General features: G+C 38.6%; 1 protein-coding gene across 6 annotated transcripts in view; it reads left to right on the top strand.

Moving 5' to 3' along the window:
• The window catches only part of SACS (sacsin molecular chaperone), an 84,485-nt gene that overhangs the window by 49,375 nt on the left and 21,504 nt on the right, over positions 1-13,606 (top strand). For 5 of the 6 annotated variants that reach the window (XM_081047185.1, XM_081047188.1, XM_081047186.1 and 2 more), the window contains 4 exons: positions 1,076-1,187; positions 5,891-6,037; positions 8,294-9,779; positions 10,411-10,502. In XM_081047185.1, coding sequence (XP_080903311.1) covers positions 1,076-1,187; positions 5,891-6,037; positions 8,294-9,779; positions 10,411-10,502 — 1,837 coding nt within the window. Of the gene's footprint in view, positions 1-1,075; positions 1,188-5,890; positions 6,038-6,154; positions 6,289-8,293; positions 9,780-10,410; positions 10,503-13,606 lie in introns of all 6 variants that reach the window. The other variant, XM_081047190.1, reaches the window with a different exon arrangement.

A 13,606-nucleotide genomic window follows, 5' to 3' on the forward strand; every position in this document is an offset into this window, starting at 1 on the left:
AGTAATGCCAAGGTGCTGGGAAAATAAAAAAACTGGTTCTCCCCAAAGTTACAGGTTCATGAGTACAACAATACAGGGTGAGTTACTGTGTTTGTAAAGACCCATCCATTTAAAATATAACCACTTGATTTGGTTTGGCCTAAGTCACAGCTCATCCAGGTAATTGTCATGTGTTGACTTTTCTGTATTTCAGACAAAGTCCACAGTAAACTAGAGATAATATCTCTGGAGTTCATTTCAAGTTCTGATGATTATGATGTCGGCTCTAGGATTGGACTCTTATTTCAGAGTTTGGAGCTCCCAGCATGATTTTGGTAGATATGCCAGGGTGGTAGGATTGTTGAGACTGGGGATTTGTTTTTGAGGCTACCGATGGGTGTAAGTCTTGTAGGTTTCCCTTTCCTCTACGTTACAGAGGTTTGACCACCCATTCACCCATCCACTCACCATCCACCAAACACTATTACTACCTTTTAAATGACAGGAATAAGTCAGTTCTGACTTTCAAGAAACTTTCAGAAGAAAGACATGTTCACATAAGTTCTCAAGAATGCAGCATACTGCACTAACCAGTACATATAGACTGATACTTTTTTTTTTTAAGAGAAGGTAAGTTTGGTGAGCAAATGATAAATAAGGGTCTTTTTTTTTTTTTTTTTTTTTGGTAACTGCTGAAAAACAAGGTACTTGTCCCAGATGACAGAACTATCTGTGCAGCTTTTGGAAATGGAGTAATTTCATTTGAATGAAGCCTTTGGGTTGATTGTAAATAAGAGGCAGAGTTGTAAATAGTCTCAGGATTTGTATTTAGAGGCCAAGAGGTAGCAGGTTAACAACTGCATTTTAGGTATGTATAGTTGAAGAAGGCAGGACTCATGATCTTTACAACTGTACTCTCATATGTATGTAACAATTACTTTCAGTAGTATCATCGCCAGCTCTTATAGATAATGATGCAAGTCGTGGGTTTCCTTTACTTAAATGGAATTACTTTTTAAATAGTATAGGTAAATACAAAGATGGGCAGTAGAGTACTGTATTATTAAATATTATTTTTGGTGTATTTCTTGGTTAGGAATTAATTCAGAACGCGGAAGATGCTGGGGCCACAGAAGTTAAATTTTTATATGATGAAACCCAATATGGAACGGAAACGCTTTGGTCAAAAGATATGGCACAATATCAGGGTAAGAATCAATATTTAGGAACAAGTTTTATGTACTAACAGGTGATTTTTAGTGATTTACAATACTCTATTTAATGAATAGTCTAATTACCACTTGTACTTTACTTCTTGGCATATTTTACTCCACTTCTTTGGAAGTATTTCTCTGCCTTTGGTGGGCGGGTGTCTCTGCTAGGTGGTATTTTTAGAGAACAAAGGAAACATCTGGAAGCTCAAAGTAACAAGCAATGTAAATGCAGCTGACCCTTGAACAATACACGTTTGAACTGCATGGGTCCACTTATATGCAGATTCTTTCCAATAAATAGTTGGCCCTCTGTATTCCCGGGTTTCTTATCTTCAGATTCAAGCAACTATGGATCGAAAACACTGTTTTCGATCCACAGTTGGGAACCTGCTAATGCGGAGGGCCAACTGTGTGCCTTGTTCTGTCCCATTTTATAGAAGGGACTTGAGCATCTTCAGATTTTGGTACCGCAGGGGGGTCCTAGAACGAATATCCCCCACGGATACTGAGGGATGACTGAATGTTTTGGGGAGTCAAGTTATGTGCAGATTTTTGACTGGGGGGGGTGTTGGTGCCCCTAATCCCCACATTATTCAAGGGTTACCTGTACATAAACCTCTTGTTCTATTTAGTCAACTTGTATTTTATATCATTAGCAAGGCAAAAGGACACCCTTTCCATATATATAACACTTCTCTGAAGTAAAAAACTATGCTTTTGTGAATTGTTTTCTGCTGAAGTTTTGCAATGGGGTGGAAAGAAATTTTGAAGGGGAGAAGGGAATAAGAATAAGAAAAAAAACAACCAATAGGCTCCTGACATCTCAGTTCTACCTACTCTTTGAAGTGTGGTGTTGAAAAGAATGTTTAAAACGTTTGGTGCAGCTTTGAAGTCAGTAGGATGATTGCAAATGACTGTACATGATAGAAAGTTATTGAGAAAAGGGAGGATCGATTCACTTTCCTGGACATGTTTTTCAAGAGAAGTAAGTCATGTATTTTTAAAAAGATGTTTTGTGATTTAGGAGGATGTCAACATGATTGTTAAATATTTAAACATTAAATATTTAGCCTTTCTTGTAGGTGATATTCCTAGGTCAAATTTGTGATATGAAAGTTGCATTTTTTGTTCTGTAAAGAGATGTGGTGAGACAATATATCAGAGATTTTCATTCTGGTCCTAACTCCTGCTGCCTTGGTGATTTGGGGCAAGTCATCTCACCTTCATTGGTCAGGAGAGGATTGAGCCAGTAAGGTTTACTGGTTCTAATATTCTGTGCTATAGTGTAACTATTGTTGAAAGACACAGGTGTGGATGTGAGGGGCCTTTGTCGATGTCCTGGGCCTACCCCAGGCTGCCATGTTGTATATCTCTGCAGGGCAGCGGGGTGTGTGGAGTGGCAGCTCTTATCCTCATACCATGTTTCCCTGAACAAACTCTACCTCCCAGTTATTTTGAGGATTAAATGAGATCATAGATGTGATAATGGCATGTGTCTGGTGTCATACTAATATTAGTTATTAGTGTCTACTAGAGAACCATCAAGGGGAGGTGTAAAAAGATCCTAGAAGTATTTTGCTTCAAAATTCTACCTAATGTCTACTATTTTTTGCTTCCAGCCTTGACTTCACCTCATTTAAAAAAATATTTGAAGCAAGATTATTTAGCCGAGTTTGTGCATAAGTGTACTTAGAGATAGATTCTTTAAATAGATACCTGATTAGCCTATTTAAAATATCCTTGGACGTATAAAAGTAGGTGAAAATGATCTTTAATATCTTTAACAAATGTTGGTTGGGGCCCTACACGCTCTTGTATATTTGAAAATGTCTTTCTCTTGTGTTCAGATGTGAATGTGGTATTTGCTGGCATCATCTTGGCGGATTACAGTTTTTCCCCCCTTTATTGATGCCTAGGTTTGAAAATGAGAACTCTTGAGTCCAACTTAATTTTTGTTCCTTTTCATATAATCAGATGGCAAAGTCTCAATTCGTCAAATCAGTTGCTGAAGAATAAGAGATCTTACCCAGTTTCACATTTTACTAAGGATTTCAAGGGTGTGGTTAATTTAGAGACAGACGCAGGTGAAGGCAGCGTGGAGACGTCTTGGAGTCCCAGTGCCTCCTGGGTTCTTTCATGTGTGTTAGGACATACCTCGGCCTCTAAGTGACGAACGCAGGCCTCACTTAACACAAATGGACTTATGTCAGTCATAACACGTTCACGCTCTTCTCTGATAATTATGTAGGAAATTATGCCTCATACACCTGTAAATTCCAGATTTATTTACAACAAGCAACCTTCTAAAATTATCCACCAGATAAGGTCTCTTCTGCTAGTAAATACTAGTGGTGTGTTTACAAGGAGATTTGGCTGGGTTATCTCTCTTGAATATTCCTTTTTAAAGAGGAGAAAATAGATTGCAGGCCTGCTGCTAACCCTTACTTCCCAGATCACCTTTTGTTTTTTCCTCAGGGTGTTCATTCTTTTCTTATCTCACTCTCACACCCTTTTGGTTAGTATAGATGTGGAGTATTTTAAGGTTGATCTCAGTGATGGAGACAGGAAGTCAGTGAGACTCAAGTAGATTGGAGCAAAGGCAAAAGATACAGTTTCTCACCTCATTCCAGGATGAGTATGATCAGAATTATACCTTGATTAAAAACCTTTAATAATAACTAGGTTGTGCCTGCCAGGTGCAGAAATCAGTTGAGAAGGCTGCATCTGGCTTTGCTTGGGTTGTGTGTGCACCGCCCATCCTGACACTACTGAGCCAGGGCTGAGGGGACCTCGAAAAGCCAATGGACAGGACACTCCGCTTACTGGGTGTTTTCCCCTGTTTTCCTTCTTTCTATTTGCATTGGTGTGTAGGATGGCAAACAGTTTTCACATGTTGGAAAACCGTGCAGCATGGGGATGTGAGGCAGAAATCCCTTTTCAGGGGAAACAATTTTTTATTTGAATTTGTAAAAACAAGCGTCCATTACTTTGTAATTTCACAAATGTTTTACAAAAGCTGTCAGGCCGCAATGTTGTCCCGTTGACAGCGGGAGGGAAGCAGGCCAGCAGCTCTGCTTCCTTGCTGGCTACCTGGAGTGTCACCTGCTGGAGTGCTAACTGCCTCCCATGGACCTCATAGTTATGTGAGTTGTTTTTCTGTTTTTCCGTTTTTGATTCTGACAAGACGCCCACTATCAGTCCCAGTGTTCAGTGTTGTGAGTTGTTGAGGTCCTCGTTTCTGTGTCTTCATAGGTGTTTTTAATGGATGTTTACAGCAGGCAGAACCAGGCACTGCCTGCCACATGCCATTTTTAAACCAGCTGTAGGTAGCTGTTGGTATAAGATACTTATTTTATTAATACTCCTGTAATACGAGTATTTATTTTGTTACTCATAAAGACTAACAGTACTATGTAGCACTAATGATTATGACAGTAATAATGTCCGACTTTTTAGGTGTTTTCTCGATGCTGGGTACTGTGCTGAGCCCTCCTTTGATTATCTCATTGGATCCTCAGCACTTCTTGGCAGGAGGATGCTGCTCTCATCCTTACTTTACAGATGACGAAACTGAGTCTTGCTGACCTTCGTTTGCCTGCAGTCTTGCAGTTGTAAACGGTAGAGCTGGGTCAGAGACCTCAATTTACCTGCTCTAGAACCCACTCTGACCACTATATGCTTTCTTTGTTCCTCTCAAAAAAAACCTCGACAGTCTTGGCTATTTTCATAGCCCTACTTTGACTTTTACAAATAGCAGTCACGCCATTTTATAAAACAAAGTGTGGCTAACATCCCCCTATCGGTGCTTGAATTTATAGGTGCATGAGAAGAGGCTTCTGGGTGCTGGAATGTTCTCTGTAATTCAAGTGGGTGGAGGTTACACAGGGTTTTTCACTTTGTAAGAATTCATCATTGTATATATATATGTTATACTTTAGTAATTTTTTCAAATAAAATGTTAATTATTGTAAAATTATGAGTTACTATAATTGAACATATTCAAGGAATATTACAGATTCTGAAGATGAGTCTCAAAAGTGGAGTTCTGAAAATGTTTTGTGCAGAATTACAACTTTATAAAGGAACTACATTGGAGACAGGATGGTACTATTCTGAAGTGTTTATTTAAAAATTTGTCACAGTAATGATTTTTAAAATTATGTAAGTAATGGCTTGCATAGAAAAATCAGAGGCTGCCAAAAACTAAAACAAAAACAAACACTTACAAGGCGATTCTTAAACTTGGTAAAGGATTACTGTTCTCCTTCTGAAATAATATATGAACAAGGTTTCTTTAGATAGCAAGTCTCCTTAGTACATTTACAGGTAATCCCATTTACAAAAACAAATTAAATATGCTATTTAGGAACACATTTTACAAAGTACTACACTGTAATTAATTTCCTTGTTTGCCCCATGTTTTGGGTATTTAAGTACTATATCACTCTTAATTTTTCCTTTTTGCATTTTTGGCTAACAATGCTATATTCCTTCTGCTGATAGTTTTTACCATTAATTTGTGTTTTTTATTTTTATTGTGAAAACAATCAGAATTAGAATGCAGAATTCAGTCATTCCATTCACTTCTTTACGTCTTCCCATCCAATAAGCAACTTTGTGTGGAGGAAGTTCTTGAAAGAACTGAACACCTTGGTGTACTTCTTTCTGAATACGTGCGTGTGCATTTTCACATCCAGGGGCAGCTCTGTATGTGTACAACAATGCGGTTTTTACCCCCGAGGACTGGCACGGCATTCAAGAAATAGCGAGAAGCAGGAAAAAGGACGACCCATTGAAGGTTGGAAGATTTGGAATTGGGTTTAATTCTGTCTATCACATAACAGGTACAATATTTGGCTTTTCAGTCTCGATATCGAAAGTTCTTTTAGCCTGTTTGTAATTTATTGAGTTAACTTCAGAGATATTTTTTTAAAAGGCATCTTTTCCAAATTCTTTGTCAGTGGCAAAAAGCATGTCAATGAAATATCAGTGTGTCTTGAGTTTTCAAGATAGCATGCTAATTACGACTACCCTGAAGCTTCATCGCGTCATGCTAAAAGTTAATGTCATCACGGTGCAGTGGAATCAGTGTAATGTATTGTCATTTTATGTGGAGGTTCAAATGTAGCTCTTGAAATGCCTAAACAAAATTGGTACTCGAACGTATTTTACACTGAAAATGTTTGAGTGAAGCAAACTGATTCTCATAGATTTTCTTGAACGTATTTTAATTACCATGAGGTTAAAGAGGGAGGTGTAATATCTAATGGTATCGAATAACTGACAAAATAAAATTCTCTGACGTGATTCTGGTTTCTCTACATTTTCCTCATGGAAGTTTTGCTCTTAAACGTAGGAGTATTTTAAAGATTACTTTGAAATCATGTTTTGAATCTAGAAAGAATATGAGGGTTCTGGCTCACAGTTACAATAGGAAATACTTGAAACTTAGTGTAGGCATCTCTAAGAGTGTTTATTCTTCCAGAATGAAAGCTCTTCGTGTTTACTACACAGTTTGTGATAAAATGTTTTTTATGGAATTGGTCCTTGTTATGGTTTAGTTTCAAACTGTTTTTGCATTTTGAACTTGCAGGAGAAAGAGAGATTGACCTGGCAGACTTATAACTATAGCTAGGGTGACCATAGAATTTATCATTCACTTAGGAGACTGTGGTATTATTTTCAGACAACTGGCCTAAATTCGGACGGCAATGGGTGAGTGGGACAAAGTATAGCCCAATTTTAGTAAGCTTATTTTTTTTATATTGCATTTACGTTCTTACAATATATTGTATTAAGTAACATTAATTATACACTAAAATTATATTAAATCATTTTTGTGGTATTATATAACTATTATACATGAATATTGATGTTCATGTGTTCAACTATTTGCGAATTACCCCTCAGGTCTGTGACATGTGACATGGGGACACAGATGTAGATTGCAGAAGCGTGGAGACTTGTACAGGAATGAATTGTTTAGTTAGAGTCCAGCTGACAGCCAGCATCTGCGTCTCCCTCTGAATTTGTTCTCCATTTGAGAATGAGTGTATTTCTACGGGACAGTATTAACTGGACTGCTAGTCTCTAATCTGAGGATTTGTGAAGGTCATGGGTCATGCTTTCAAACTGTCAGGAGTCTCCCTGGCATAATTTCAATAAAGGGAGTGTGAACACTGCCGAATGAGAGAGTATCTGGATCATATTGTTGATAGATTCAGTGGCTGCATTGGTGGCCATAACATTTCCTACGTAAAATACCTCAGAGCTTAGGAGTTGCTGGTTGTAACACCGGGGTTTGCAGTTGATGACCAAAAATACTAAAGGTGGACTTCATTGGAGTTGTATTTTGCATGAAGGTTAGGTGCTATAGTCAGCATGGGAGGCGCAGAATTTCTTGCAATACAACACATCCAACACGTGTAGTTTTTCTGCCAGTATTTAACTATCACTTTGTCTTTGGTTGAAGACCAGGTGAAGCAGTTGATATCAATTTAGGGGCTGTGCTATATGAAAATATGTCTGGAAGCACTGCACTTAGCTTCCACGTGGAGAGGTGCTCCCAGCCTGAGGGCACGTCCACTCAGCAGCAGTGGGGTGGACACCAACCGAGGGGATTCATTTCACACTCACTCGAGGACACGTGCTTGCTGGGTATGGGCAGAATTGCCTGCGTTGTTAATTCTCTGCCCCTCTTTCTTCAGAGAATCTGTTCATGAGGTTTTGATTTTGAGCGTGGGGTGCAGCTCTGTTCCATCTAATTGGCTTCACATGGCTGTGGGAGCTGAGTGTAAATATCCAGATACTCTTGACATATTTTAAGTGTTTAGTAAGTGTTTGAAGATATATCTCAGGCTTTCACAATAGTCATGTAAAAATGTAAAGTCTCTTTGCCTGGTACTTACTGAATCAAAAGAGAAATCATTCTTTTTCATGTTCAAAGAATTGTATTTCCAGAGCTAAATTAGGTTTCTTTAGACAAATCTGTTTTAGTGTCATTTTACGGCTCACGCTTTTCACGTGTAACATTCTGATAGTAATTATGATTATCCATTAAATTTCAGAGTTGATCATGACTGTTGAATTTTTCTTTACAGATGTTCCTTGTATCTTTAGTGGTGATCAGATTGGGATGTTAGATCCCCATCAGACACTTTTTGGTCCACATGAATCAGGTCAATGTTGGAATCTCAAAGATGACAGCAAAGAAATCAGTGAACTTTCAGACCAGTTTGCACCATTTGTTGGCATTTTTGGAAGCACCAAGGAAACATTTATAAATGGCAATTTTCCAGGAACGTTTTTCCGTTTCCCTCTTCGTCTGCAACCTTCTCAGCTTAGCAGCAACCTCTACAATAAGCAGAAAGTTCTCGAGTTGTTTGAATCTTTCCGGGCAGATGCAGACACGGTGTTGCTCTTCCTGAAAAGCGTGCAGAATGTCTCCTTACATGTCCGAGAGGCCGATGGAACAGAGAAACTGGTGTTTAGAGTGACTGCCAGTGAGAATCAGGCCCTGAAACAGGAACGGCCGAATTCTATCAAGATTCTGGGAACTGCTATAAGTAACTATTGTAAAAAGATTCCAAGCAATAGTATAACCTGTGTAACATATCACATGAATATAGTTTTAGAAGACGAGGGTACGAAGGACACCCAGAAAACATCCTGGTTGGTGTGTAACAGTGTGGGTGGGCGAGGGATTAGTGGTAAACTTGATTCTTTAGCTGATGACTTGAAATTCGTCCCACTCATTGGAATAGCCATGTCTTTATCAAGCAGAGATGATGAAGATAAAGGAGCAACATCTGATTTCTCAGGAAAAGCATTTTGTTTTCTTCCTCTACCGCCTGGCGAGGAGAGTCAAACGGGCCTCCCGGTTCACATCAGTGGGTTCTTTGGCCTGACTGACAATCGCAGAAGCATAAAATGGAGAGAGCTGGACCAGTGGAGAGACCCGGCAGCCTTATGGAACGAACTTCTTGTCCTGAATGTGGTCCCGAAAGCCTACGCTACTCTGATCTTAGATTCAATCCAGCGCCTTGAGTCACCGGGGAGCTCCGGTTTGCCCTTGTCAGTTGACGTCATCTACAAACTCTGGCCTGATGTAAACAGAGTCAGGGTGCACTGGCAGCCAGTGTTAGAGCCTCTGTTCCACGAGCTGTTCCAGAATGCAGTGATTTATTCCATTAGCAGCCACTGGGTCAAGCTGGAGCAGGCGTACTTCTCAGAACTTGACGAAAGTTTGGAACACACGAAAACTGTGCTCAACTACCTCCACAGCTCAGGGAAGCAGGTCGCCAAGGTACCAGCGAATCTAGCTGCTGCCGTTCAGCTCACAGCCTCCAGTGACAAGCCTGTGAGGAAGGTGACGCCCGCCTGGGTGCGGCAGGTGCTGAGGAAGTCTGCACACGTGGGCAGCGCTGAAGAAAAGCTTCACCTTTTGGAATTCGTGCTTTCTGACCAAGCCTACAGTGAACTGCTTGGGTTGGAGCTGCTACCTTTACAAAATGGAAATTTTGTTCCCTTCTCCTCATCTGTATCAGATCAAGATGTTATTTATATTACCTCAGAAGACTATCCAAGGTATAGATGCCACTTTAGACATACTTGTTCACTCCTAGGGAGTCCTCTGCCTCTGCCCACGTTTAGAGTCCTTCCTTGTGAAATTCATCAATTATCAACGCAGATTTTATAGTTAGGAAGACTTTTGCAGAAAGACTTGGTTAAAATGTGAGAGGATACATGTTTACATTCTAAAGTGAAAACACATTCAGGTGTTTTATCAGTTAAAAACTTATCCAAGCAGTTGTTGTTTTCTGAAATTTTGATAATAAAACACTGAAAACAATGGTTATAAAGTACAAATAATAGCTACGTCAGATTAGTCAATAATGAATTATTTTTATGAAATTTAATTTAAATGAATTAAAATACTGTATTAAGTAATTCTTTAGAACTAAGGATGTGTCTTAACATTCAGGAAATAAAACTAGTTTTATTCCGAGATGTTTGGATTATTTCCAGATTTGGATATGGTGTAGGATGCCCTCATGTTTTAAAGTGAAGCCTCGTTAATATTTGATCAAACAGTATTGCAGTGTGATTTGATGTGTGTGTTATGATTTATGTAAAATAGTATCTTTAACTGGCTTGAAATTATTGGATTTTAGAATCGTTAGTAAATTATAATTACTGTGTTCTGTTCTCTTTTCAGGTCCCTTTTCCCAGGTCTTGAAGGAAGATTTATTTTGGATAACTTGAAGCCTCACCTTTTAGCTGCTTTAAAAGAAGCTGCCCAAACCCGAGGTATGATAGTTGTTTAGTTTTTTTTTTTTATTAAGTAAATAAACCTATTTTTAAACCTATTCTTAAAATTTTAAAGTTTTTATAAGTTTTCTATTTAGTTGAGCCAATATGAAATTGCCAGTAGTTACCCATTTTAGACCTATAAGTCAACAATTTCACATGGTGCAACCTAATGTAATTGTTATATTTTAAGATGTTTTAGTACTGGATTCTAACATCTAGAAGAATTCAAAGGTGATACTGTATTTAAAAATCTCTCCTGTCATAGTATGGTGGTATACATTTATGGAAATAATTTCTTACACCTGCGCAGTGCTTTACTTTCAATCCTTTCCCATTTGTTTTTTCATTTGAGCCCTCGGCCTCATACCTTGTAGCGTGAGTAGTAGTCAGGACAGCTGTTGTCTCAGATTGCACAGATGAGGGGAGAAAGAGGTTAAGTTAAAGGTCATCAGCTGATGTGTGCCTGGAGCTCAGGTCTTCCACTTGTCAGCCTTGTTCTGTTGCCCATACCATCCTGCCGTCCCCAGTTTTGTGTGGTTGTGTTAGGTCAGCTTCAGGGAAATGCAGAAGATAAAGTGAACTCTGCCACAGTGTTAGGAGAGGGGACTCTTGGGGTCTTAGCAAAGGGTGGGTGTCCTTTACTGAAAATTCTTTTTAGGAAAAGACAGAATGGTTTTGGGGGGAAAAATCACCATGATTCTAAGTTTAATATTGTCTTACAACTTTTGCAAGCATCTTTTCCCTTGTAAGACTCCCAAAACATTTTTCCCCGAACTTTTTCTAAGTTAGAAATTGGCATGCAAAATTCTGGATTTGTCCCACTGGTTAAGGATGTATGGCATATTCTTTGTGATGTATCTTTTATAGCATATGCTGTTTCCTTTTCAAAGCTAATGATTAAAGGAAAAGTTACTAATAATTGTACATATTTATTCATTGAAATATAAGTGAAAGGAATTGGAATGGGGGAGGCAAATTCAAGGTGGAGTCAAAGTGAGACTAAAGAAAAATGAATATGTAAATAATATTTGCCATAAGGAATCTGTGACATTGATTTTTCCGGTATGTGGGTTACTCACTTAATTGGGAATTGTCATCCTCAAAGTAGCCTTTTTTGGGGGAGTCTAAACACGGATTCCTATAACTCTGCCATTCTTTGCTCCAAAGTTTTAGAAATCCTTCTTTTTTCAAATTCGTTATTATATTCTGGTATAAAAACTTCACATTGAAATATAATGTACATACAGAAAGTTGTACACACCAAAATTTTTACAAACCAAACACACCTAGTTCAAAAACCAGTAGATTGTCAACACCTAGCAACCCCTCTCATGGCTTTTCCAGTCACTCCCATTCAAGGGTAACGGTGATCCTGAGTTAATAAGCATTGACTAATTCAGCTAGTTATTGTGGTTTCTCTAAAAGGAATCATAGAGAATGTATTCTTTGTATCTGCTTCTTTTACTTTTATATTTGGAGATCCACTGAGGTTGTTGTATGGAATTGTAGATCATTCTTTCTCGTTGCTGTGGTATTTCATTGTGTGGTATATTACTTTCTTTTAAAGAGAACATTTTTGTTAATGGCCAATAGTTTCTGAGGTGGATATGGATTTAGGTTATGGATTTTGGTTAATCAGCCAAAAGTTATTCAGAACCAAATCAGGTAAAAAGGATGGAAGGCCAACACAATAATACTGCTTTTACTCAGAAATTTTCAAATACCCTCTGGCATAGGGCTTGGCCATGACTTATTTTTCTAGCCTTGGTGGATGCGAGTACTCGTTGCTAGTTTTTAGGGATGAGTTAAATTTATATGTTAATTTAGGCAGTTTGACATCTTTACAGAGTTGAGTCTTCCCACTTTGTATGTCTTCATTTTCTCTACTGTGGATTCTGATTTGTTATTCTGGGATTCTTCCATAGGCACCATATTTTGTTTCTAGTTTTTAGTTAATTTTCTTTGGACTATTACACTAGATGGGATGACCTCACTGTTTCTGTTTGTCACCCATAATGTGTGCTCTGCCAGAAATTGTCTTCATGGCCACTTTTAAAAAAAAATTTTTCTTTTTACCTCGATTTAAGTGTTAGGCTACCATTCTTATGATTATTTAATAATTATTTTCAATATATTTATTTAACTTGATTTGTGATGGATAACTGCCTCCTTGGGCACCTTTCTTGTTATTTTTTTTATCATTAGTTGCAGACAGAAATTAGTTTTTGATATTACTTTATTGCCATGAACAATTTTTAATATTGGGGAGCATTATAATGTAGGGGCTGATGGGGACCCAAAAAAATGACCCTTGCTTTTCTTTCCTGAGATCTGAGTCAGTGACGATATACAGAAAAAAGTCTAGCAGGTAGATGTCAAAAGTCATCCCTGTATTACTGATAATTCTGGTATTGGAGACCTGGAATTGGAGATCTAGTGCACTTCCACGGTTGAACTCCAGAATTAAACAGATTAGCTGAGCTGTCCAGTCACAGGCAGCACTGGGTCAGCGCAAGCTCCCCTCACAGGGACGGGAGGCCCTGCATAGCGAAGCGCGGAGGGGCTGTCCTTGAGGGACTTCTGAGCAGGCGCAGATTATGTTTACCAGTCAGACAGGTCATGCCGCTCCGGTGGTGTGGTGCAGCCAGAGGGAATTAGTGAGTGTGGGAGAAGGTGGGCCTAACAGGGTTACATTTATAGAGCTCCCTTCATATGATAGGAAACATCACAAATATCTAACAACATTTGATGTTTTTTGCTATAAATAATGATTACACGATTGTTTTGTTGATACAGGCACTGTGGACTTCTATTATCAGTAAAAACTGGCCCGTTTTCAAAGGACAGTTGCATAAAATTGAAATGTGAGGTCTCCCCCCACCAGGGGCACTTCTCTAATTCTACAGCTCAAGCAAAGTCGGCCTCACTATTTGATAGTTCTGCCTTTCACTTGTATCACATTTAAAATCCTGAGATAAATGTTAAGTTACTTACTGCTTTTATTTTCACTCTTTACCTCTACTGCCTCTTTCCCATTAGCAATTAAACGTGTTTCAGTCTTTCTCATTTTGGGGAAAACGAATAAACTTTGACTTTGATTT

The sequence above is a fragment of the Rhinolophus hipposideros genome (assembly GCF_964194185.1).
Source record: "Rhinolophus hipposideros genome assembly, chromosome: 4".
In the NCBI taxonomy this organism is placed as follows: Eukaryota; Metazoa; Chordata; class Mammalia; order Chiroptera; family Rhinolophidae; genus Rhinolophus; species Rhinolophus hipposideros.